Below are 23452 nucleotides of genomic sequence, written 5' to 3'. Positions count from 1 at the left end.
AGATCATTCTGTGGTTTCTGAGATTGTACCCAAGTACTGCATTTTGGACTCTTGCTGACTAAGAGGGCTATTCCATATCTTCTAAGGGATTCTTGCCCACAGTAGTTCAGTTCAGTTCAGTTACTCAGTCGTGTCCCACTCTTTGCAACCCCATGAATTGCAGCACGCCAGGCCTCCCTGTCCATCACCAACTCCCGGAGTTCACTCAGATTCACATCTATCGAGTCAGTGATGCCATCCAGCCATCTCATCCTCTGTCGTCCCCTTCTCCTCCTGCCCCCAATCCCTCCCAGCATCAGAGTCTTTTCCAATGAGTCAACTCTTCACATGAGGTGGCCAAAGTACTGGAGTTTCAGCTTTAGCATCATTCCTTCCAAAGAAATCCCAGGGCTGATCTCCTTCAGAATGGACTGGTTGGATCTCCTTGCAGTCCAAGGGACTCTCAAAAGTCTTCTCCAACACCACAGTAGTAGATATATCTATTTAGAAAACCTAAGAAGGTTGCGACTTAATCCCCAAATTTGGAAGAAGTCTATATCCACAAATTTCCTGATTGATGCTTTCAGTATTTTTCAGTATTTTCAGTATTTCTCTCTGTGTTTTCAAAATTCTATTAGATGAGGGCCATAAATGTATACACATAAATATATATATGTGTGTGTATATATATGTGTGTACATATATATATATAAAATTCTATTTGGTGAGGGCATATATATATGTATATATGAATAATGATATATATAAGTTATGTTTTGGAATAAATATATATTTTAAACTTTTTATATATTTATAATATATATAATTAAATAAAACTATTTTGGCATATATATGTATATATCGAATCACTATGACGCATACCTGAAACTAATGTGACACCGTATGTTAATTATACTTCAATTAAAAGCCTTATTTAATAAAAGAATGTGATTTGGAGTCAGAAGTGAAATTAAACTGTGGCTCTAACTCACTGGGAAACCATAGCAAAGTCCCCTCACCTTTGAGACTTCAGTCTCACTACCAACACAAAGGAGGTTTTCAGAATAGCTGCTCTTTAGGACCTTTCCTAGATCTAGTATTCTCTAATTTTGAAAAAATAACTCACATTTCACTAGGATACTTTAAAAGAGAATCTAATGAGAAGATACTTGTTTTTGGAGGAGTAATAGGTATGCTCTCAACTTCCTGATTGTAACAATCTAGGAATACAGACACAGAAGACTGTCATCTGATAATCATAGCATAGTAATAAAATTAATGCTCAATGGTTCCCATAAAAGAAACAATGATAATTTCAGTTTATAAGTTATGATTCATCCAAGGAGATTCTAAAGACATACTGTGTGATCAACCCACTGACAGGTTAATCATGGGGTAAATATTGAGCCATCACTCTAATGCAGTCCCATTCAACAAAATCACATCTAATGACCCCATCAAAACAATGACCCCAGCCATTGAGAGTAAAAGAAGGAAAAGTAGCTGAGACAGGATGAAAGACAAGGGAAAAGGAACTGTCTGTTGATGAAGTAATGCAATATTGATCTCACAAGGTGACCCAAAGTGTTAAACTGACATTTAACAACCACCACAAAAGAAGTGTTTTTGCAATCTCAGTGAGTGTTGAACAAAGTATTGATAATTATGAGTGTTCTGTGTTTCTTAAACTCTGAGTGCCCTATTTAGGGTGGGACATTTGATTCATTGAATTGCATTATGAAGTGGAAGTTCAGCGCTTAACTACCAAGAATTGGACCTGCATGTCCCTTTAGGAAAATACAGGCCCTACAATCCACAAAAATAGTATCCTTATATTAGCGCAAAAGAGCACAGGACACAGAATTGGAATCCAACAGGAGGGTGCGATTGAAATCATTTACCCAGCCTCCATATGTTACTAATAAGAAAATTGAGACATGGACAGAAGAGATGAGTTGCTCAGTTTGACACACTCAGAGCAGGACTAAAACTCAAGTGTCCTCACTTTTCAGCAAAAGACTTGGTTGTTGTTTGGTCACTCAGTCATGTCTGACTCTTTGTGACCCCATGGACTGTAGCCTGCTAGGCTCCTCTGTCCATGGGAATTCTCCAGGCAAGAATACTGGAGTAGGTTGGCATTTCCTTCTCCAGGGGACCTTCCCAACACAGGGATTGAACTCATGTCTTCTGCATTGGCAGGTGGCTTTTTTACCACTGAGCCACCAGGGAACCTTATTACCAAAATAACTACCATCATTTTCATTGACAGTAAGGTTTAATAACCTTGGTGATTTAAGAAATCCAGGCTACGTTACCTACAATGAGTATTCAATTAACAAAAAGAATAATTTTTTTATATTAGATTGAAAAGCTAAATCATCAAATAATTTGAAAAATCCTTAATTTTAAAGGTATTTTAAAAACCACAATATCAGTATTTGAAGTTTTTGTTTAATTAGAAGCATGACCTTTATAAATGCAGGCCTCTCTGAACATAATAACCATAATGGAAAAATGAATAACTAACTTGCATTAGTAGGATTATACAAAGACACCAGTGAATATACTGTTTAAAAGACTCTGGAATTGTTTTAAAGTTATTTCTGTCAAATTTATATTATATTGCTTTTTAAACTAACCTAGTCAAAGCAAAAGTAATTTAAGTCAAAGAGAAGACTGGTGGAAATGAAATAGTATTTAATTTGTATAAATTTTGTCTTTTTTTTTTAAGCAAGGACAGAAATTGCACATTTTGAGCTTTAGGTGGGAAAAGCTATTTTAAAGTTGAATCTAATGATTAATATACTAGGAAGATTATTCTAGGAGTAGTATAGCAGGAATTCAACTTGGGGAACTTTAAGGAAAAAAGCTCAATATAATAATGGACAGTGACATTACTGAATTACCTTAAAGGTTCAAATGTAAGTTAATATTTATGTCCACAGGAACTAAATTATGTTGATGAGAAATTTACCTTTTCAGCACTACGTCGAATTCTAGTTTCATTTTCTCGCTTGGCATTTTCTTCAGCTTCTTTTAAGCTGTTAAGAAAACAGTTGATTGATTTATGACTGTATCAGATTTTCAATGTCCAGTTCTGTGCTAAGCAGTTCTATACCCTGTGCTCTAGCTTGCTAAACCCATCCACTTACATGAGACAAGCTTTCCCCTGTCTCAAATGTTTGAGCCAGAAAATTGCCAGAGATAAGGGTGGGTGTGAAACTAACTCACTGACAGTCAATTAGAAGCTTTGTTCTGTAAAACTGGATGGGTGTGGCTACTTGATTGACAAACATAAGACTGTCAGGAAAACTTGCTTTAACAAGCAGAACCAAGAGCTTTAAAACAATCCTGTGACAAGCGTGAAACCGAACTAAGCATCTGAAGTACATGTTGTCAAACACACCCTTATGTATAGCTTTTTATACCTTGTAAAGCATTTGTTTGTCTTCATGTAGAAGCACCCTTGTCACTAAAAAGTTACATTGAACAAAGCTTGGAAATCCTTTCAGATCTATTATATAATTGCAATCTTATCTTAGAAATAGGCATGACTATCTTAGTTCTATGGAGCAAGAAACAAACCAGGAGTCAAGGAGGTCAAATTCTCTTTTTTAGCTAGGGAATGAAAAGAAACACAAAATCACAGAATTAGGGCAGGTTTGAGCACTAAAAGTACATGCCTTGTAGATAAGAAAGTGGAAATGAGGATGATTTCCTGTCTGGAAACCAGTTAGTCTCTGCTTTGTAAACCTGAGAGGACACGCCCTTGAAATCCACAATGTGCTGTGCTTAGTCTGCTCAATCATGTCTGACTGTTTGCGACCCCATGGACTGTAGCCCATCAGGCTCCTCTATCGATTGGGATTCTCCAGGCAAGAATACTGGAGTGGGTTGCCATGCCCTTCTCCAGGGGATCTTCTCAACCCAGGGATCGAACCCAGGTCTCCTGCATTGCAGGCGGATTCTTTACAGTGTGAGCCACCAGGGATACCCAAGAATACTGGAGTGGATAGCCTATCCCTTCCCCAGGGGATCTTCTTGGCCCAGGAATTGAACCTGGGTCTCCTGCGTTGCAGGCAGATTCTTTACCAGCTGAGTTACCAGGGAAGGCCTGAATTCTACAGTAGCATACTGTGATTTCCAAAGACAGGTGCAAAGTTCTTTAATCTGTTGAGTCTTTCCCTGTCGTGATCTTAAAGATCCAACAATGTAAGCAGAGCATTTAAGGCTTTCTAACACACAGATTAGAGAGTCTGTGCTTTGTTTAACAGCCAGAATATTAAAGACTACCTGGATCTTATTCATATCTGGGGCTCAGTGTTCAGAGTAGCATCAGGCACTGAGAGAAAGATTAACCCAAGAGTTCTTCCCTTTCACAAAGCCCACCCCACCTTTTATACAACTAATACATTTAGGCGCACGACATAATTATTTTCAACTGCCATTTTCAGAAAGAGTATCTACACATGCCTGAATAAAGCAGTGCATGTCAAATTACTTATTTAGATTATTCCAGAAGAGAGCACCTTTTAAATTTTGAAATATTGTGCCTTAAACAACACTATGCATTTAAGTCATTATAATTAAAGAAATTAACAGTCTTGAATTAGATAACTAGTACAACCACTTTATCCACTCCCTTTAAGAAACATTATCAGATAATATGAAATAGAAAGAGAAGACACTGTGGAAGCAGGGACCATTTCACCCTATAAAGATCAAGGATAACATGCTTCAGGAAAAGGACTTTCTTGCTCTGTGGGGTGGTTCTCAGAACAGCAACCAAGTGCATTCTCAACAGACTCACCTGCGAGCCTGCGAGGGGGTGAGGATACTTACAAAAGCTCAGCGCACATTGCACACTTGTTGCCGTGCGTCCTTCCGTCAGGACCAAGAACTGGATCATTTTCCCTCGTGCATCCAAGTCTTCCATCCCTCACATAAGGCCGAAAATCACTACATATATCCTGAAGAACAGAGAAAGGAACGTGACATTTACCATCCTGATGGTAATGCTTACAACACTGCCTTCAGAAATTTTATAGAGCCCAGTGGCCCTCTGCCCAGGACACACTAGCTACCTGGAGCAGTGCCAGTGTGTAGAAGCAGGTCATTAAGTGCTGTGTAATTCACATGGTTAACTATAGAGCTCATTTACTTGTTTATTCATTTGTTAGTAAACGTGGATAGCCTGTGATGTGCTAGAACCAAGTTAGAACACAGTCCTCGCCCTGAACTCGTTCACAATCTACTGGGTGATACAAAGAGACTTTTAAAATACAGTGTGCTGCAGAGAACTGTATTGAGTATCCTATGATAAACCATAATGGAAAAGAATATTAAAAGCAATGTGTGTGTGTATCTGAATCACTTTGGTGTACAGAAGAAAAAACTGATACAACATTGTAAATCAACTGTACTTCAATTTTAAAAAATGAAAAAAATATAGTTTAAATGAATCTGAGGAAAAAAAAAATACAACGTGTTAAATGTCTCGGTGGAGGTAACCTCAGGTGCTGCACTTGCATATTGGAAGGTCACCAGACTTTGACTCGGGAAAATCATCCCACTATAAAAAATCAAGTGTGAGGTGTACGAGGCACTCACTCACTTCCCCTGTTATCACAGGCTCACAGAATTTTAGCATCAAAAGATGGTATGTGGTCCAATTCTCGTTGTAGATATGGAAACACTGGTAAAGTGTGGTTGAGTAATCTGCCTGAGATCCTGACTGTCAGGGACAGGGCTTTCTACTCAGGTTCAGTAGCTGAAGTAGATCCCTTTGTACAACACATGTAGCTTCCTTTCTTTCCCTCCTTCCCTCCTTTTCTTTTCTCTTCTCTTCATAGAAAGCAGAAATAGAGATGAAAGGTCTAACTACCAAAGTAATCCACTCCAGTTTCAGGAGCTATCAGTTGCTTTTCATCTATATAAGCAGTATTCTACTTCAGGTGCAGCAAGAATTCGTTCTTTCCAAACACCTCCATCAAAGAAGGAAGAAGAGAGCATCTTCTTTCTTTTCAAAGTCAGTCCCCCCGTGTTTCCCCCCATTCTGACATTTATCAAAAAAATTGTTGTCATTATTGTTATAACAAAATGTTTTAATTATAGATTTGAAAACGTAGAATATGGTCCTATGCCCTAGTATGCCACATAATACCAAAGATAAAAGTAGCACAGACACAAATGTAAAATACACTTGTGAACCAGAAGATTACACTGAGGAACTCTCCTAGAAGACAATTAAAAAGGAAAAAGAATTTAAACTAGAAAAGAAAATCTTTAAACATAGCCCAATCTTCATGTCGAATGTTTAGGAAGAAGTTAAAAATAGAGAGAAAACAGGATAAGCCATGGCCATATGTGGTATGTTATTCATTTGGTGGTTCATTTATTCCTCAAAACCAATTATATATTTACTAGTCTCTAGGTATTCCACTAGACTATGACCCTAGCATAGCACAAAAGAGAAATGGAATACAAACTCCAAGGGATTTACATTCTAATGGGACAAGATAGCCAGTGAACACAACAACGTTAAGTTATAGTAAGTGCTATGAAATGTAGCGTCCAGACGGTGGCTGTTTTAAATATAGTGTCGAGACAGATCTTTCTGCAAAGGTAACATTTACTGTGAGATGAGATTCATGAGCAGGAGCCAGGCATTAAAGATCCTTGGGAAGAACATTCCAGGCGTGGAGAATTGCAAAGGACTGGGGATAGGAACTAGATTCTCCTGCTTAAGGAGCAGAGGGAAGAGAAGTGTTGCTGGAACATAAGGAAAAAGCAGGAGCATGAAGAAAAGCTGTTGATTTTCTCTCACAAATTATTTCTGGAGAAACTGAAGAAGCAAGGGGATAAGGACCCAAGCAATTAGCTTGGGGCCATCCCTCCTCTGCCCCTTCACCAATGAACTCAACAGCAGATACTAAGTCACAAGTGTCGGCAGGGTGATGGGCAGATGAAAAGCCCAGCTGGGAGGTGGTGAGAACAGGTGCAAGCATTTACTACTCCACCTCCACCTCCTCCTCCAAACTCCAAGGGCTGGTGGATCACAGCCCACAGAGAACACCTCTTCCTGATGCTGACAATTTCTGAGAGCTTACAGGTGGATTCCTGACCTGGTCAAGAGGCAGCAAACTAGAGTTAGCAACGCTGGTTCTAGAACCTTCAGCTCTGGCACTTATCCCTTGTCCTCTCCTGACACTCACCAGGAGAGGCAGAGGGTGAAGCTTGGCCATGAATATTTTCTAGCTCACTTTAGCAGAAAAAAAATTACTAAAAAAAATTAAAGTTGAAAAATACACAAATATAATAGGATAAGAAAAGTAACTAAGAAGAGAGCAGAAGCAACAATAATAATACTTAATATATAGAATTTAGTCCAAAATGCATCATAGATAACAAAGAAGGACATTACATAAGGGAAGAAAATAATGAGAAAGCATAATAATCATGAGCATATATTCAATAATATAGGTTCTAAATATGTCAAACAATAAGCAATAGAATGTAATCATTACATAAATCAATAACTGATATTAGAGGTTTTAACACACACTTCTCAGAAACTGACATATCAAAGGAAAAAATTAAGATGTTTAAGTTATTAGATTTTAATAGAAAATTACATCCAAGAAACAGAAAATAAACAATTTTTTCAGAACATATAAAACATTTATAAAAGCAGAATATTTATCAGGCCACAAAGTTTTATGAAATTCCAGAGGATCAATGTCAAATGGCCTATGCACTTTAGACATAATTCAATCACATTAAAGGTTAATTTTAAATGGAAAAATTATCGCATATTTGAAAATCAAATAATGTATTACTAAATAACTTTGGGAGGGAGGAAAATTAAGAAATGACTGGCAAAGAATGACACAGGAAAACACTTCAGGAGTAAATCTGAGGTAGATGATTACCGATACCTTCAAATACCCTTGTCATGAAATTTAAAAAAGGAAAATTTAAAGACCAAAGTATTGCTCAGCTCATTGTAAAATGAGCAGCAGAGCAGACATAAATAGGAATGAATGACATAAAGAACAGAAACTACAGAGAAAATTAATATAAAGCTAATGTTGGGCTTCTCTGGTGGCTCAGTAGTAAACTACTAAAGCACAGGTAACCTGGCGCCTGTGTTCAAGAGAAGCCACGCGCTGCAACTGAGGGGTGAGCCCCTGCTCAGCGCAGCTAGAGAAAAGTCCACAGAGCGATGAAGACCCAGCGTAGCCAAAAGCGAATTAATGCTCTTTTAAAAATCTAAGGTTATAGTTTCTAGTACAACTGATGAAAGAGAGGATAACAGTTTAAGGATAGCGACTTAGCACCCATGCACAATGATATTAGAAATAATTGTATCAACATTGAGAAACACAGTTGAAGCATACTGTGAGTATCTGTATGGATATCAAAATGGAGACATGGCTATAAAACTCATATAAAATATCTACACTGGGATAATAAGCAGGAGGAAAGTTGAACAGATGAATAAATATTAACTGATATATTAGTCTCGGAGAAGGCAATGGCACCCCACAGTTGGGAACGACTGAGCGACTTCACTTTCATTTTTCACTTTCATGCATTGGAGAAGGAAATGGCAACCCACTCCAGTGTTCTTGCCTGGAGAATCCCAGGGACGGGGGAGCCTGGTGGGCTGTCGTCTATGGGGTCGCACAGAGTCGGACACGACTGAAGTGACTTAGCAGCAGCAGATATGTTAGTCTAAGATATTCTCTCCCCAGAATGCCCCAGTTCAAATAGCTTTAAAATCCATTTTTCTAAAACTTTGAATTCAAGGAGTATGTACTAGAGGCACAGTTGCTTTTTTTTCTTAGCATATAACAATCTCAGCCTTTTTTATTGGGATGTCAAAACCATTTCACTTAATATAATTATTCATAGGATAGTATCTATATATGCTATGTTTCTATTTGTTTTCAATACACTCTTGTTCTTTTTACTTCTTTATTCGTCTACTACTGCCTTATTTTGGGTTAAATATTACTAGTGTGTCTCTTTTATTCTCATGTTGATTTTATGTATTTATTATACATGTCATTTCTTTTTTTTAATTTATTTTTAATTGGAGGTATACATGTCACTTCTGATTGGTTACTCTGGTGATTATAATAAGCATCCTAACTGATCACAATTTACTACCAATGAATACTTAATTTTAGTAAAATATAGAAACTTTGCCCTAATTGTAGCTCTATTTCCTCTATCCCTTTTTGTACTATAACTATTATATATGTTATATAATATTTGTACACCCAGTAAAACAGCATTATAATCATTGCTGTATGTAATATCTTCAAAAGAAGCTAGGTGAAAATAAGCAACATATATTTATAGAGTATACCATATTTACCATTTCTAGTGCTGTTTATTTCTTTGTATAATTCCAGGTTATCATCTGGTGGTCATTCGTTTTTCTAAAGAACTATATTATTACTTGTAAAATCTGTAGGCAACAAATTCTCTCAGATTTCATTGATATGGGAATATCTTTATTTTGACTTAATTTTACAGGATAATTTTTGTGGATATAGAATATTGGTTAACATTTTTTTTTTCTTTCAGCACTTTGAGCATCTCATTCCATTGCCTTCTGAACCTCATTATTTTAAATGACAAGCCAGTCATCAATTATAACCTGTATATATAATGCATTGTTTTTTCTTTTGCTTCTTTTAAAATTCTTTCTTGATCTCAGCATTTTCATCATGAGGAGCCTAGGTGGTGGTGGAGGTACTGTTTAATCATAAGTCATGTCTGAGTCTTTTGTGACCCCATGGACTGTAGCCGGCCAGGCTCCTCTGTCCATGGAATTTTCCAGTCAAGAATACTGAATTGAGTTGCATTTTCTTCTCCAGGGGATCTTCCCAACCCAGGGATGGAACTCAAATCTGCTGTATAGGCAGGCAGATTATTTACCACTGAGCCACCAGGGAAGCCTGAGCCTAGCTGTAAATCTCCTTTATCCTATTTATAATTTGTTGAAATCCTTGACTATAAAGATTAATTTTTTCATCCAATTTGATACATGAAGTGAAAGTCACTCAGTCGTGTCCAACTCTTTGCAACCCCATGGACTACACAGTCCATGGAATTCTCCAGCCCAGAATACTGGAGTGGGTAGCCTTCCCTTCTCCAGGGGATCTTCCCAACCCAGGAATCAAACCAGTGTCTCCTGCATTGCAGGCAGATTCTTTATCAACTGAGCTCTCAGGGAAGCCCAGTAATTTGATACATTTTAAGCCATTTTTTTCTTCAAATAACTTTTCTATCCAGTCTCCCTCTTTTATTTCTGACATCCCTGTTTCACATGTATTGATATACTTGTCTCAAGGGCTCTGCGACTCTGTACATTTTTGGTCAATATTTTTTTCCTTCTGTACTACTTCTGTTAAACTTTATTAATCTATCTTCAAGTTTCCTAATTTTTTAACATTTGCTTTTATTTATTTATTTGGCTGTGCCCAGTCCCAGCTGGAGCACACAGGATCTTCAATCTTCATTGCAGCATGAGGGATCTTTAGTTGTGGTACGCGCTCCTACTTTCAGCATGAGGATTCTTGGTTGCAGCATACAGACTCTCAGCCACGGCAGGTGGGATGTAGCTCCCAGACCAGGGATTGAATCAGGGCCCCCGGCACTGGAAGCACAGATTCCCAGCCACTGGACCACCAGAGAAGTCTCCTACTAATTCTTTTTTAATGCAGTCTCAGAGCTGCTTCTCCCTAGATCTGCGTAACTTAGCAGCAGGCCAATGATTGGACACAGTTTATGCACAAACTTCTCAAAGCCAGTAAAGTTTTCATCCTCCACAGAAGGACCTATGTATGTATGGGAGAATATTAAAAACTCAGGCTATTTTTATATCTGCCTCAGCATTTGCTTTTCTTGAGGATATTCTTGTGTCTTGTAAGTGCTTGCCCATAGCTTCATGATTGGCCAGGACTTTGAATTGCTTAGTCCCTTTTAGCCTCTGCTGCCCCTTTATGAAGACTTAGCCAGAAATATGCTTACTGCTACAGCCCTAAGATCTTTCTCCTCACTGGAGCAACCAAAAATATCTCTGGATATGACAGTTTCCCACAACTCCAAATTCAATAAACCCCTTTCAACATTGGCGATGCAGTTACTGATCCACAGTCTTCTCTTCTTTGGTAGACCCTTCGTATCAACCAAGCCATGGGGGTGAGATGTGATTATTATTAAGCAAGAGGACCATAGACTCCCATCATTCTTATCCAAAGTTCAACAGTTTTTAAAACATAACTGATTATCAGATTAACATAGGCTGCTGGTCAATTTCTAGAGTGCTAAAGTGGTTATTTTACTCAATTTTGGGTAGCATTATTGTTGTTCCTTGGGGAGGGAATTTGCTGAACTCCTGATTCAGCAATAGTTTGAAGTGCCACCCCTCAGGGTAATTTTACATTGATTCCCAACCACATGAGAATAATTAAAAGGGAAAAGTAGAGACTCATTTCACTTATAAAAATAGCTTCAAATTTTCTAAATATTAACAATGCAAATTCAACAGTGTACTAAAAATGCAATGTGATTAGTATGATTTACTCTGAGAAAATAATGATTTAGCATCAGTGTGGTTATCCAGAAATGTATTATATTAATTGATTGAAAGAGAAAAATTGTAAAATTATTTCAATAGTTGCCAAGAAGGCATGTGATAATGAGTAAAACATATTGAGAAGAATAAAAACAGAAAGGAACTTCTAAACTTATTAAAGTTTACAGAAAAAAAAAAAAAACCTATAGTAAACATTATATATAATGGAGAAACTTTATAGATATATAGCATTTAAGATGGGCCGAGAAAGGGCTATCTTAAGGACTTCCCTAGTGCTCAGACAGTAAAAGCGTCTGCCTACAAGTGGGAGACCCAGGTTCGATCCCTGGATCGGGAAGATCCTCTGGAGAAGGAAATGGCAACCCACTCCAGTATTCTTGTCTGGAAAATCCCATGAACGGAGGACCCTGGCAGGCTACAGTCCATGGGGTTGCAAAGAGTCAGACACGACTGAGCAACTTCACAACAAGAAAGGGCAGTTTGAAGTTCATTATCATTGCTACTGTTGAACTACTGTATGAACTCTAGATTATTGCCAATGATGAAAGAAAAAGAAATAAAGTAACAAAATTGAAAAGTTACAGAACTTCTATTATTTACAGATGATGTGATCAGCTTCCAAGAAAAATACAAGAGAATTAACATGTAAAAAATAATAATTAACAAGGTATCATAAAGGTTTTTAATATGAGATCAACTTATAGAAATCAATAGAATTTGTCTATGCCAACAATAATCAGGTATAAATACCATAAATAACAAAAATACCACTCAAAAGAGCAGTAAAATTGCCAATTTTCTAAGTCTTAGCAAAAACATAAAAATACCTGTGGAGAATATTTTTTGGATTTCATAAAGTGAAGTTGCTCAGTCATGTCTGACTCTTTGCAACCCCATGGACTGTAGCCTACCAGGCTCCTCCGTCGATGGGATTCTCCAGGCAAGAATACTGGAGCGGGTTGCCATTTCCTTCTCCAGGGGATCTTCCCAATCCAGGGATCGAACCTGGGTCTCCCGCATTGCAGGCAGACACTTTAACCTCTGAGCCACCAGGGAAGCCACAAAAATTACATGAATTAATGATATGATATTCTATGCCTTTCGCGTAGGCAAGTTACTATTGTAAAAAGTCAATTTTATGCAAATTAATTTATAAATTCTCTGTAGCCTGAACTATCTCGAGTTCCCAAACTCGTTTGATTTTTTAATAAACTTAGTAAATTTCTTTATTTCAAATATTCATGTGGAAAATGTATTTCCTGTGCATAGGTAAGTCAACTTTGAAAAACTGAGAAAGAGGAATTGCATTATTAGTTATTAAAGAAATGAACTAATATGAACAAATAAGGAACTCTGAAACACATACATGTAACCCTACTTAATATACTAGAAAGCTGGCAACCTAAATCAATGAGAAATACTGAATGAATGAAATGATCAATTAAAAAACAAAAGTTTCTACATAGACCAAAGATGTTATGCTTAGAAATTATGCAAGTTCAGAAAACTTGGGTGGTAGGAATGAAAATCATGAAAAGGAGTCAAATTGAAATATTAGTTGGAGGCAAAACCAACAAGTCTTGTTGATGGAATGGATATCAGAATTATAAGGTTAAAGAATGACAGATACACTAATGAAGAATAGATTGATGGTGCAAGAGAGAGGATGTCTGTAGGAGAAACTTTCTTGAACAGGTAGAGCATCTTACTCTGAGAGTAAGAGGCAGGGTTAATTTTTGATGGGAGAAATCTAAACAGAGAGAGTAGATTGTTTTCTTTTATAGTGAGGAGAAAAATAGCAACAATAAAAATGTATAGTTGCATTAATCTATTCACAGACATGTAAAAATCTAGAAGGAAATTACTTTAAGGCACACAGCCAAATATTAACTGCCTTCATTTATAAGTAAATCATTTCCTAGGTAGCAAAATATGTAACCATAAGAACGTTATTGAGAGGTCAAAATTATAATTCAGGCATAAAATGATAACAGAGAAGTATATTGTTTCGATATTCTAGAATTTTCTTAAAGCTCTTATTTTAAAATTCAGCAAATATATGTCTGTGTATGAAAACATATCACTAGTAATGTTTTAAAACAGTAGCATTAAAAATGATATATGTGTGTGTGTGTGTGTGTGTGTGTGTGTGTGTGTGTGTGGTGTATTTGGGGGATTTTTGTCACTTACTTGTATTTTGAATTTTTTAAAGCACCATTGATATATATGCTTTTCATGAAGAAAAAAGAGGAGGAGGAGGAGAATGGATTTTACATTATAAGCCTCTCTCTACATGTGACAACGAAAGGCAGATTTGAAAAATCAAGTAAACCTTTCTGACCCTCACAGATTTGGGGAGCATAAAAGCAGCCCCCTTTTCCTCAGAGTTTGTAGTTATTGATCAGTTGCATGGTGACTGTGTCATTGTTGTAAAAGTGAGACCGTTTGAGCCCAGGCAAAGACTTTGGTTGACCAGGTCTATTGTGGAAGCTGAGGTGCTCAGACAGTCCTGAGTAACACTGACAAGGAAGATGTTAGCTTGGTTAGACCAGGGATATTAAGGTAATTTGGGTGTGCCTTCCTTGACTGATCATTTTGGTTATGTGTCAGAGGCATGAGAGGAGGAAGAGAAAGAAGATATTGGAGAAGAAGCTACATAGGAGACCTGGAATAATATGACTAGTTGTCAGAACACCTTGTGATAGCTCCAGCTTCATCAATACCTTATTGTGAGATATTGTAGGCCAGCCAGAGACTTTGCCCAATCAGGGCTTAGAATTTTTATTTTTTTATACAAATAAAAATTTTTGTATCATGGAAAAATTATGTATAAAGGGAAGTGGTTGTGTGTTGGGTTGCATCTGTATAGTTTTTTCATTTTATTTAATTTTTTAAAATTTTACCACAGAACAGTTTTCTCCAACAAATATTAGCCTGAATTCCAATTTGCAAAATAGATATAAACAAGCCAGTCTACTTGAATTAGAGGAAATCTCCAAGTATTAGAAAATATGTTCAGAGGAAAAGAGAAAGGAAATGAGTCACATGCCTGCTAACACATGTTAAACACTGTAGCTGACCTTTTAAATTTAGATTCTCATTTGACCCATGTTCCATATCAAAAGCGAATAAACTGAGACCCAGAGATACATAAATTGTCCAAATTCTGAGACTTGAACTTAGTTCTATAGTCCCATGAAGGCCTTGTTGGAACCGAGACAGGATAGTAGGAATGAGAAATGACCATGCAAGGCAGTCACCACACTGGTTTACTCTTACATCTGTTAGTGCCCAGAATGTTTTCAGAGAGTTGGGTCATGGGTTGGGCCTATGGACAAGCGGTACCACATATTTAGCCCACCCCTGGACTAAGCCCTGTTCCCTCCCTTCTAAGTAGCTGGCTTTACAACAGGTGATGACCTAGTAATAAGGAAATAAACAGATCTGAATAGAGTTGAATGTGATCTCCAAAGCAAGTAAGACAAGTTGACTCAAAACAGTCTCACCTTTCCTGGGGCAGTAGCCCTGGAGGCTCTTGTTAAAAGCCTGTACCTTTTCTGGGATTTTGCTTCTTTTTCCCTGGAAGATAGCAAAGAATAGAATAGCTCAGACATGCTTGCCCAATTTTTAGGACTAACATCATACATGGTAAACTGAATTTTGGCTGTTCTCAGCCCAGTCTAGCTTGTCAGAAATGGAAGTATGTCCAGAATTGACCACAGATACCACAGACTTCTCCTGAGTACTGAAATACATCCATCTTAAATGTATTCCTATTGAAGGCAACAATCTCTATTGTTAACTGCACAGCACACTGCTGCTGCTGCTGCTGCCAAGTCTCTTCAGTCGTGTCCGACTCTGTGCAACCCCACAGACGGCAGCCCACCAGGCTCCTCTGTCCATGGGATTCTCCAGGCAAGAACACTGGAGTGGGTTGCCATTTCCTTCTCCAATGCAGGAAAGTGAAAAGTGAAAGTGAAGTCACTCAGTCGTGTCTGACTCTTAGCGACCCCATGGACTGGAGCCTACCAGGCTCCTCCGTCCATGGGATTTTCCAGGCAAGAGTACTGGAGTGGGGTGCCACTGCCTTCTCTGGCACAACACACTACCCACCATAAATACTGCCAACATCCAGATGGTCACCAGCTCTAAAAGCCACTTGTACTATTTTCAGAAGGCTCTCTTTGAAAGGCTGTATTCACATCAACCCCAAATCTGCTTGCCTGTCTTGGTCTTAGGCTCCAGCCTCTTAAGGACCCACAGAGCACACTGAGCAATTTAAAGAAAACCTTAATGCCTCATGCAGTCTCCTTCTTTCCAGGTTTCCAAGTTTATCTCAATGTAATTTACATAAGTAACATAATAATTGACTGAGTGACTTCAAAGTGATAAATAACCTGCCTTGCATATTTAAAGGCATTGTATTTTTGTTTTATTTTTCAATAAATTTATTTTACTCATAGTTTCAGTCTCCTATCTAAACATCTTATGTTAACAAGTAGAAAACTCTTTAGTAAGTAATATACCTACTGGTTTACAGTCAGCTTTCAAAAGACTAAGGATTCTTCAGCTTGCCCTGGGAGTCTCCCCTCCCTAAATTTTGCCCTGCCTTCCTTCATCTTCCAAAATGTCTTCATTAGAAGCATATGTGATCAGAGCTTTGTTATCCCAATATTAATAAGTATGTCAGATAAAATCCCTTGACACATTACCAGTTATAATTATCTTCAATGGGTTAGCTTAGTGTTGTCTTGGTACCAGAGTTGAAGTTTTGACGGTCAGAAACTGAGAATGGATTCCCTGTTCAAAAGTAAATTAAGTTTCTTTGATTTGAGGGTTTTCCTTTTCCAACCCAAACTTTTTTTGGGTGTCACTGGAGAGAAGGAAATCAAGTTAGGAAGCATTGCAAAGGTGTCAGTAAACTTCCAGGATATTAATTCTGTGTTGCAGGCAGTTGGAAGCCACAATCGATTCTAGAGTCCTTTCATGCTAGCATAATCCTAGAGGTCTAAAGCCCTACTGGGAGCTCCCAGAGTCAGGCTATATCCTGCTTCTCCTGGTTGGCTATCACATCATTCTCAGGGATACAACAGTGTCAGGTCTTAACAGGCCCAAGAATCATTTTCTCCCAAGGTAAGAAAACTCAACTTGGAACCACATCCTCAAAAGACTATTAAGTACTACATAAGGTACTGATACTGAGTCCTCTGGGATATTTTGAAACACCATAAGTGCTTATTAAAATCTTTGTGGGTGGGAGGCATTTATCCAACTTTACTTGACAAAAGGTATCATCTGCTGAGCATTATTATTTACCAACTGAGATTCAGAAAAATATACGTGACAGAAAATAAAAATATATTGAGTTCACAGAATAGTGGTAATTCAAAACAATTGAAAGAAAGATAAACTTTACTCACAATATCATTTTGCACATAGCACATTTGTTGACAAACATTATTCCATCAGGACTTTGAAAAGATTTTTTATCTTGGGAACAGAACAGTTTTCCATTTTTCATCAATACTCGATATTCACTGCATGTTTCCTTAGGAAAAATATGAAAAAAGTGTTTACAGAAACCTCATCACAGCAAGTTTTACCTTCTAAGAACAGTGTTATTTCATAACCACTACCCTCTTTGTATGGAAGACATTCACTCAACTTGATACAGATAATACAAATAAAAATAATGAATCTGGATTGCCAGTTGGAGATTGAAAATTCATCTAAAAGCATTCATCTAAAACCATTAGCAAAATGGAAAGAACAAGGGACTTGGAGTCAAAAAATCTGAGCCTATATGACAGGGTTCTCATTTATAAGTCCAATAGTCATGGCAAATGAAATTCTCAAAGGCCCACTTATAAGTATACATGCTTCATAAGTTTTGTGTGGATTAAATATCATAAGCATGTAAATCCCTCAAAGAGGGCCTGATACTTTGTAGATATTCAATAATTAGGTTCTCTACCTCACCTCTTCTTCCTGTTTAGTATAGCTGTTGTTGTTGCCACGCTTATTATTGGAATATGCTAAGCTCATACATATAAAAATGTCTAATGTCATAGTTCAATAATAATTGTCATTGAAAGGTATATGTAAAGGTTGCTGAGAAGGTTAGAAAGTGAAGGTAAAAGTGAAGTCGTGTCCAGCTCTTTGCGACCCCTTGGACTGCAGCCTACCAGGCTCCTTGTCCATGGGATTCTCCAGGCAAAAGTACTGGAGTCAGTTGCCATTTCCTTCTCCAGGAGATCTTCCTGACCCAGGGATCGAACCCAGGTCTCCCACATTGCAGGCAGACGCTTTAACCTCTGAGATACTCAATATATTTAATGAAGGCCGGGTATATGACACTCAATTTTTTTCTAGGAGCTTAGTATTAATGGTGCATTTGCACTACCTAGTAAAGCACTGATTTAAAATATTACATTGCCTATTAGTTTAGGAAATTCACTGGTCTATATTTTGTTTTGTTTTGACTTTGAAAAAAGGCTTCAATATCCTCATAACAGAAAACATAAGTAATTAAATCAAGCCTTTGATCCAATGCTGACAAATGCACCTGTTCCAAAGGATTGATTATAGAATTCTACTCAACCTCCTATATCTTTATAGTAATCATTCAGTCAGTCAACAAACACTATGAGGATACTATACTCTTCTAGGTGCCATGGATATAGCAATAAATAAGGCAGAAGGATCCTTGGCCTAAATGGTGTTTACCATCTAATGGACAATGATGTACCTAACCCAGCATCCTATACTTGGGAGGCAGGTGATAGCACTTGCAGAATGAAGAATGATTAATGATGAAGAAGAATACATAATTTCAGAGACCAGCCCTGGGAAATTTTGCTAAGGGTAACCTACTAAGACATCTCTAAGATTATGATCACCAACCAGTGATTTTATCTGAGTAGCACAATAACAATTTATGGCAGCAGACTGACAACTAGGTCTTTTGAGATCCATGTCTGGTCTCTGATTCTGTAGTATTTTATGCTGATGTTGCAAGTTACTGCTTAACTGGCTGGATATAACTGAACCTATAAAGTCCAAATAAAATTCTTGTCATGGAATGAGAGAAGAGCCTGGTGTCTTTGTAATAAATATATATTTCTTGTGAGGCAGGTCTTAAAGAACATACTAGAAACAAAAATTCATGAAGAATGAAGCTTTAAATAGTTTCTATTGGTCAACTCTAAAAGAACATTGTCAACGAAAATAATTCCTGAATTGGATTTCTCCAATATCACAATTAGATAAATTCCTAAATCCGAGAAAGACCCTCTTCTCTTATTTTTTTTCCCACACAAATGGACAACAGAGTCCCAAAAAATAGGTTTAGAAATTTGTTCACAGTTTGTAATCAGTAAAGATGGAATTCAGTGCTATTTTTCTGAGTTATGAGGTTATCCAGTATATTCTCTTGAGCAAGAGGAAAAGTCCATAAAAATTGAAAGAAACAGTTGCATTTTTCTTTGGGAAAAGTGAAATAGCTTCCCAAAGACCATAATAGAGAAGGTTGAAACAGGAACAGGTCTGGACCATCAGGGGTTCTGAGGTGGGGAGATGACTTCCCTGCAACTGTTTACTCATGATGTAATTTCCAGTCTTTGGCTCGATTTTGTTTGTTGCTCTCCGTGTTTTCTCCACTTATTTCAGAAAAACTGGAGCCCTGTAGGGCCAAGCTCTTTCTGTTTTCTTTCACTGGCTGTGATACCCGTCTCATTGTCTTCCATTGTTCCTCCCCAGGCATCCGAATAAACCCCAGGAGCTGGTATCACCCCTGCTCTATGTTAAAGCACCAACACGGTTGATGTGGCTTCGTAATTACCCTTCTGGGATGACAAATGTAAGCATTTAGTAAGGATCCTTGTAGATCACTCTGGTGCTTTTCTGTGCTGCTCTGGCACATGTTTGTAACATTCAACATGTTTTATGGTACTAGAAAGACCTCGAGCTACCAAACTCGGAAAATAAAAAAATCCAGCATTGTAAGGAAGACCAAATCAATAGTTTTCATTTCTGACAAAATATTCAGACTATGATCTGAATTATTTCCAGATAAATAATCACTTTTCATATTCTTTTTGCTTTTGTCAACATAAGAGGAGGCTAAATTTCTGTTTTTAAAATGCTTTTCAGTGAAATAAGAATTTAACAGTATGAGAAATATCAGTGCAAAATTTGAAGTATGCACTAGAAACTACCACCCATTATCATAGACTCTGAAAAAATAAACATATTTCTTCATGCACAGAGAGATTTACACAATACGCTTTTTTTTGAGTATAAAATATCCAAACAAGCATGCTCTTTGATTATCAAAAATCCAGTCTTTTTTCCTACCCTATCATCCCACTCTACTTATGCAATGGAAGTTTCGGAACCTCTTTAATCAGCAAACTTCAATGAAATAACAGAGACTATAATGGAATTCTCTAGAATATTCCTGTAACAAGTTTCTTTTAAAAAAAGTTAATAAAATACAGCAAGAGTATTTTAATCATGTTTATGAGTTTTGGTGTAGAAAACAATCTTTGTATTATTTTATTCTTCTAATGTTCATGATTTTTGAGAGACGTAAATATCTGCTTCATAACCAGAAATATTTTAAATCTGAAATAATGGCACAGTTGTGCATGCATGTGTGTGTGTGTGTGTATAATTGGCTCTCTCAATGTGGCTTTCAAATATATTAAAAAATATTTAATTTCTATAGAAATTAAACACAGGTGCTTCTGCTCAGTCTGCTGTGAGTTGCAAGTATCTTCATGATTCACTCCCTCTGCATCTTATGCTATCCTTGTTCTAAGGCTATCTTCTCAGAGGAAACTTAGTTGACTATTGAGAAGAACTGATACCATTTCCATCCACAGAAATTCCTATCTTCTATCCTTCTAGCACTAATCATTATTTAATGTACTGTATATTTTGCTAAGTTACTTACTACCTTGTCTGTTTTCTTCCCTTACAAGGTAAACTCCATGATGGCAGGATTCTTTTTTTGTTTTTATATTCCTGGCACCTCAAACAGGATCTGACATACAAAAAATGCTCAGTAAATATGTACTGAATGAACTATATACACTGAATATATACACGATATAGACAATTCCTTTTTGCATAGTGATCATAAGAAAACTTATTTCAGCTTCCTGTGTGCGTCATGACTTTTTCAGCTATTAAGCTGAACAAGAGTAATTCACTAATGTGTTTGTTTGTGGAATTGTAAAGCATTCCTTTAGTGTGATAGACAACCTCTTGCCAACCTCTGTTATCATTAATGCATTGACGTGTGTGTGTGTGTGATTTATGCCTTGATTCATAAAGACCTGTTTCTGTGTTTTTAACAAAGCTATTAGTGCCCATCAGTATAATATGTCTGTATTACTAATATGAAGGTGTTGGTCACAGAACATTTTTCTTCAGGGATCTTGGAATGAATTCAATGAACAGAAAAAGCAGGACTAACCTGATTTACATCTTCACTGGCAGCATCTGGGACAAAAATACAGAAACCAAAGTTAAGGGAATGTACAACATTTAATAAGTAAAATGAACAATCCACTGAGTGTAGTGTCTTGCTTATTTTAACAACAATATATTTTAAAACCACAAATTGATTTGAACACATTAAAATGCACCATGGCAAGTAAAGTGAGGGCATTGCACCAGCAGTATATACAATAACAAAGACCTCTCATTCATAAAGTGCCAATTTCTTCAAAAAATAATATTCATATACTTTCTGACCCCCTCAAAATATCTAACTTCTTAAAAAATCCTTTCAGAACAAAGTATTGTAGGCTTCTTTTAAAATTATAACACACATATCCAATATATCAATCACAGTTTTAAGGAATAGTGTAGCATAAAGTTTATATCCTATGTACATAAAATTAAATTTTCTGGATTCTGGTAATACTGTCTCCTCGTCACAGCCACAAAATTTAGAGATCTGGTAAATATTATGCCTTGATTCATAAACACCTGTTTCTGTGTTTTTAACAAAGCTATTAGTTCCCATCAGTATAATATGTCTGTATTATTAATATGAAGGTATTGGTCACAGAACATTAAAATTAAAATTACAGACTAATACGCTCTCTCATTAACAGACTATTTTTGGTACCAAGACACTCATTTTAGGAAAGTGGGTATCATTTGTGTATAATAGTCTCCTCACTCTCCATCTCTGAAGTTTCCTTTTAAAATACATAAAACTTCACAGCAAGTTAAGTCTAGGTAATCTGTGTTCCCTTCAAATTCAGATAGCAAAAGCAAAAACCTATCATCTCCTGGCACCCAAAGAAGAAAGACCCTTACCATGTAGAAGAAATACTTTCAATTCATTTAGGATTTGAAAACACAAAAATAAAATTTGCTAGAAAGCATGCTGGTTTAAAACCAGATGATTGAATTTGATTTTTTAATGTTTATATATAAGTAGAGTATTAAAGTATACATATTAAGTACATCTAAGTTTTAAATATCTGTTGTCTACATAATTCATATAATTATGTTTCATGCATTTAATATTCTAAATATGTATATATATATAATTCATATCACTATGAACTTATATGTTTGGTGAGGGGAATATGGAGAAGACTCTATTAGCTTTTCAGAATTAATGTTGAATTAATGGAAGAATTTCTGATGGATAAAAATTCAGATTATCTCACACTACATGTCCTTTTTAAAGATACCCTATTTATAAAGTTGCATATGTAATTCTTCAAAACTCTATGTCTGGCAAGATAGTTCAGGGTTTTGTATACACATGCATGTGCGCACGCACGCACGCACACACACACACACACACACACACACACACACACACACACACTGAGGAGGGAGGAAGGGAGAGAAGTCTCTGCCTAGAGCTTTGGAATGTGTGGCAAGAGGCTTAGATTATAGGCAAATTGCTCACCTTGTATGAGACAAACAGCCAGGGTCAGAAGCATTGGCACTGTGGTTATCTTCATGTTGATGATGATGTAAGTTGGTTACCAGTCTGCTTCTTGCATTGCTCACCAGCTGGTGCTCTAAGACTGAAGCCGTGGAGATGCAGCTCACTTTTATAATATAACTGTGGGTAACACCCACAACAGCCAACACTGCAAAACCAGTTGTTCAAGGTCATGCTAAACTTAATATACCACATCAATTTAGTTTCCATCTTTTAGGATCCTGTCAAGGTGGCAGATTCGCACAAAAGCTATTTCTAAAGTAGTTCTAATGTGTTTTCAAGATACCTGCCCTAGAAGGCAAGAGATTATGTCCAAAACTCAAAGTTTAACACTCCAGAGTCCAATATGAGAACTGAATTTCTCACCAACCCTAGACACATTTCCTCATACACAAATGTGTTTCTAATTCAGTTCCCTTCATAAGTGAGAAGGGAGGGGAAAATAAGGCAGATGGGTTGTCCTACAAGTCAGGTAAAGATTTAAAGACATCTGGAGAAAGCTACTGCTAGCAAGAGCACCCAGGGTTCCTTTTGCTTCCATCTGCATCTGTCCTAGAGTGTTTCAATTCAGTGTCACAGACTCATATATGTTATAAAATGACCCTAAGGGATAACTATCAAAATTCAAACACTGAAGACTTGGGGAAACAGAAACTAACAGAAAAAGCTATGAGTTTCCCAAAAGCGCACCATTGAGATGGAAGAGAAGACCACAATTTCAACATTTTTTCAACTCCATACGCTTTCACCCACTATACATTAGTAAAGGCAGAAAGATGTGAAATTGAAACTTGTGCATAGCTACTCACATTCTCCACCAAAAAAAAAAAAAAAAAAGCTTGCACACAGCTACTTTTAAAGTTTTTCAATCTGAAAGA

The 23452-nt window shown here is 36.9% G+C and overlaps 1 protein-coding gene across 22 annotated transcripts in view; it reads right to left on the bottom strand.

Moving 5' to 3' along the window:
• The window catches only part of SPINK5 (serine peptidase inhibitor Kazal type 5), an 86914-nt gene extending 64256 nt beyond the window's left edge, over nt 1-22658 (bottom strand). For 19 of the 22 annotated variants that reach the window (XM_086412241.1, XM_086412242.1, XM_086412243.1 and 16 more), the window contains exons 1-6: nt 22536-22658; nt 21075-21100; nt 17014-17141; nt 15100-15172; nt 4822-4949; nt 2954-3020 (exon numbers count right to left, since the gene is read on the bottom strand). In XM_086412241.1, coding sequence (XP_086268367.1) covers nt 2954-3020; nt 4822-4949; nt 15100-15172; nt 17014-17141; nt 21075-21100; nt 22536-22590 — 477 coding nt within the window. In that variant the 5' untranslated portion in view covers nt 22591-22658. The remainder of the gene's footprint in view (nt 1-2953; nt 3021-4821; nt 4950-15099; nt 15173-17013; nt 17142-21074; nt 21101-22535) is intronic. The other 3 variants (XM_086412258.1, XM_086412260.1, XM_086412259.1) reach the window with 1 other exon arrangement.
• Nucleotides 22659-23452: the final 794 nt, after the last annotated feature.

The sequence above is a fragment of the Bos grunniens genome, chromosome 7 (genome assembly GCF_055505025.1).
Source record: "Bos grunniens cultivar Pamir isolate PY7600 chromosome 7, Bosgru_T2T1.0, whole genome shotgun sequence".
NCBI lineage: Eukaryota > Metazoa > Chordata > Mammalia > Artiodactyla > Bovidae > Bos > Bos grunniens.
Note: the sequence above shows the minus strand (reverse complement) of the source record. Positions and strands in the feature narration are given on the sequence as shown.